This window comes from Buceros rhinoceros, unplaced genomic scaffold (assembly GCF_000710305.1).
Source record: "Buceros rhinoceros silvestris isolate BGI_N320 unplaced genomic scaffold, ASM71030v1 scaffold22301, whole genome shotgun sequence".
Lineage (NCBI taxonomy): Eukaryota > Metazoa > Chordata > Aves > Bucerotiformes > Bucerotidae > Buceros > Buceros rhinoceros.
In genome coordinates this window covers 1-3,889 of record NW_010392785.1, presented here as the reverse complement: position 1 = coordinate 3,889, position 3,889 = coordinate 1, and the positions used below count along the sequence as shown (strand labels likewise).

At 56.2% G+C, this 3,889-nt stretch overlaps 1 protein-coding gene across 1 annotated transcript; it reads right to left on the bottom strand.

Moving 5' to 3' along the window:
• Positions 1-5: 5 nt before the first annotated feature.
• Positions 6-3,462, bottom strand: TFAP2E (transcription factor AP-2 epsilon (activating enhancer binding protein 2 epsilon); the record flags this gene model as incomplete). The annotated part of the gene is made up of 4 exons (XM_010144628.1): positions 6-246; positions 592-733; positions 2,862-2,980; positions 3,234-3,462. Coding segments are annotated over 4 exons (731 nt in total), but the record flags the coding sequence as incomplete, so codon positions are not given.
• Positions 3,463-3,889: the final 427 nt, after the last annotated feature.

Below are 3,889 nucleotides of genomic sequence, written 5' to 3'. Positions count from 1 at the left end.
CCGGCCGTGTGCCCGTTCCCTGTGCTGTTCATGAACATTTTATCCAGCCCCTTGAGGGACTCGACCAGGTAGTTCTGGAAGGCAGTGAGCGCGGCACAGATGGCTGGGCCCCCAAAGCCGTGGGTTATCAAGCTGAAATGAGTCAAACAGCTCTGGACTCCAGGCTCTAGGATGAGTGAGGGGCGGCTGTTCCCCAGCGGCGAGCGATCCTGGGCTATCAAGTCTGCAAACTCTTTACAAATTTGCCTGGAAGAGAGAGGTCTGCGTTAGTCCAGGGGCTGCTGGAAGGCTGCAGGGACAGCGGTACGCTTGGGTTTTCCTTCCCTCCCCTCCCCGGGAAAAGCCCCTGGGGGCAGCTGGAGCTGCTGCTGCTGGGGTGGGGTACGCATGGCATGCCCAAGTGCTCCCTGGGGTGAGCAGGAGCCACCCTTCGAGCTGCGCTAACTGTTCACCTCGCTGCACATCCCTCAGGTCTGTGTGCAGCATGTGGGACCACCTCTTGACCTCAGAAGAGCAAGATCTGGGGCTAACGCTGCCCTTCCAGGCTGCGGGTACCTAACGCCACAGTAGCTCCTTGCCATCTGTACTCACTTGGTAGCCAGCAGCATGTTTTTCCTGGTATGGAGCTCCGTGGGGTCAGAGTGCTGTCGGCACAGGTACTCTGCCGCTGCCTTGGCTGGGAACTCTGTTTCACACACGTACCCAAAATCCCGAGCCAGGTGAACAGCCTCACCTATGAGCAGGACAGATGAAGGAGCTTGTCAGTACCTGCGTGAGAGGGGAGCACCTCCTGCAGCACCTTCGGCCGCCTCGCTGCTGTGGCTCGGCTCTGCTGGGGCTGAAGTATTGTCCTTTCTCAGCTGCTACCCAAGAGCTCTCAGCACCTTTGGCTCTTGGGTTGGTGCTGAGACACCACGATGAGTTTCTTAGACTCATCTGTCTACGCAGGTCCAAACGGACATTGCCAGCTCTCACCAGAAGCTGGTTCCCTCCTCTGATAGTTTTTAAAAAAGCGGGAAGGTGGTGCTGGCGTTAGAGTGGGATGAAGTGAGACTCTCTGGCTGCTCCTCCCAAAGGAAGAACAGCAGAGGTGTTTCTCACTTGCTCCATCATTTCTCTCCCTACTTCCTTCAGTATTTCCTGCTTGGCATCTCCAAACTGAGCAGAGATTTAACCAGGGGCTGGACGGAGCCAAAGTGACCTTAGCCCCGTGACCGCTGGACAAAACGGGGGTGAGAATCGGGCAGAAGGAAGGGGCTGACATCCCCCTGCAGTGAGCAGGAGCCCTCGGGCTGGACGCGCAGGCAGTGTATCCATCAGCCCGTGGACATGCCCACCCACTGATGGAATTGATCCATCTCCAGGCGTCCCCGTGGAATTAATCAGAGCTGATGGCAATTGATCACGCCCAACCCCCGAAATCCCGGTCGGGCAGGCAGAGCTAATTTGACTTGCCCTCCTGCTGCTCGTACGTATTAGGCCATCCATCCTAACAGCATTAACCTAGATCCCATCGCAGGCCCCCCAGCTCCTGGAGCTCCGCCTGCGAAGCTGCGTTAGGGGGAAATGTCTGTGTTTCCCGTGTATGGACAATGCTTCCCCCGTCACCTCCTTCTCCAAAGAAGGAGGAAATAAGGTAAACCCGGAGAATCAGAACTGCATGTGTATCTGCGTGCAGAGTAGGGACAAGGCACCAGCACCTTCCACTGGGTGCAGCATCTCCCAGTCGCAGAGCGCTGATGTGCGGGAGGGAGTCACATCCACCCAGCGCACAGGCACCGCTCCTTTGTTTACCAGGTGCTGGTGAGCAGTGACCAAAACATCAGCGGCCACCTCAAACCCAAATGGACATTTCTTCTTTCGGTTCTTTCTTTCATTCTTTTCTTTCTTCTCTTTTCATGGAAATCAGCCTTTCATTCAGCAGAACCAACTGCCCTCAGAAACAACCTCCGCTTAATGAAGCGGGTCATTTAATTTGCTGCCAACAATGGGGACTGCAGGCAGCTGCCTCCAGCACGCTGGGCGCAAACACAATGGATTCCACAGCTCGAAGGGAGCCAGCGCTGTCACTGTGTTTGTTTGTGGCCCGTGTCCTTCTCTCCCAAGACACAGTGGTGACACCGTCATTTCCAGAGTGCAAAGAGGGGAAGACACAGATGAGCGGCTCTAAGCAGGGGCACCTCACATGCCAGGGCTGGTCGCACGCTGCTGCCAAGGCTCTGCTGCCCGCAGCACATTTTCTGTGGCTCAGCCCCTTGGGCCACGCTCCAAAGACGGCTGCTACAAACTCTGCCTCCACCTGCAAGACCTCAGAGCTATGCAGCACCTCCTCGATGGCTCCCTCGCCACCTGCTGTCCTGGGGAGGAGAGCAGGGCTCGGGTATGGGGCATCTCCTTCTGATGGGAGGCAAGACATGGACACAGGTGTGGTGACAGAGCCCCGACAGAACAGGTCGATGCTGCCTGAGGTCAGCAGCACCTGAGCTCTGTCCTAAGCGGACACGTAGTCCTACAGAACAGCTGCTAAACTCTTGGCAGCTTTATTCAAGCCTTTTTGGCCTGACTAAGCCTTATTGAACCAGCTCACAGCAGTGACCGGCCACTCAGCTAGAGCTGAGAGGCGGCGCGTAGCCCTGTCCTGGCTGTGGGCGCCTTTTCCCCAGGGGCTGAGACTAGTCCGACAGAAACCTCTGGCTTTCAGAAGAACGTGCTTGAATCGGCATGGAGACCTGCACTGCAGGGACGCTCAGGAGGTGGTGGCTGCTGCCTGCTTTGGGTGTTCTCATTTGCGGAACGCTGCAAATGAAGAGTGTTGGAGTTCCGGCACTCCCGTCCTCGTGGGAGTGGAGAGTGGCTCTTACCTTCCACAAGGGATGTCAGCAGGGTGACGTTGGCAGCTTTGCGCCTTCCTGCAGGGAGATTTAGTCCAATTTTCTCTAACCTTTCCCTTAAACACCGTCCCCCATTTTTTGATTTTGCTCTGAAAAGAGAAAACAAGGAGAAAAGAATTAGAACGTGATTAATGTTACAATAACTATAACTAATCCCACTTCAAGCTTTTAGGTTTGAAAGAAAAGAACAAAAAGCAATAAAAATGCTGTTCCCATAGCACATAGCACATGCTAGAATCTCTCATCTCCATTAATCTGAGCGGTAAGAGCCAACGATGAACACAAAGCTTCATTGCAGCCCCATGCCCTGGAGCTACCGCGGGGTTCTCAGGAACATCTTACCTGCGGAGGACTCCGCCGAGGAGAGAGGCGTTGAGACATGCGGGGGGCGAGAGCCTTCTCTGCACCTCCCCGACGGTCACCTTGTACTTGGAGGTGGAGCTGAGCAGAGAGAGGCGGCCCGGCACCGAGCAGAAGACCTCGTTGGGATTTGTCACCCCTCCGATGAGGCCGTCTTTGTTCATTGACAGGGTGGAGATGGTGGTGCCGTTGGCCTTTGAGGGGATGGGCACTGGGAGACAAGGAAGGGAGAGAAAAGAGACCATAGCTGAACGACTCCAGAGCCAGGGAAGCCGCTTGGAGACTCTCCTGGTAGCTTTCCATCCTCCAGCACCTGGGATAGCAGGGCTATCCCAGGTCATTCCTGGTTTTCCTCATAATAGAACAGAGGTGTGGGGGGAAACTGAACTAAAGCAAGGGAAACAAAGGCAGGAGCTGCCCCCTGCTCTGGGCTGCTGTCCCACGGCTCCCACCCTGCCGCAGTCAAACCCCAGGGTTTGGGCTGGTCTCCTCAAGGCTCAGGTCTGACCACAGTGTCTGGACCTGCAACCAGCTCCTGGTCCCTGTCACCTCCAGACACCTCGGAGGTGGGGTGGCAGGGCAAAGTGCAGGCTCCTCGCGCTGCCCTGGGTGCTGTTCCCCTCCCAGTTCCGGGATGG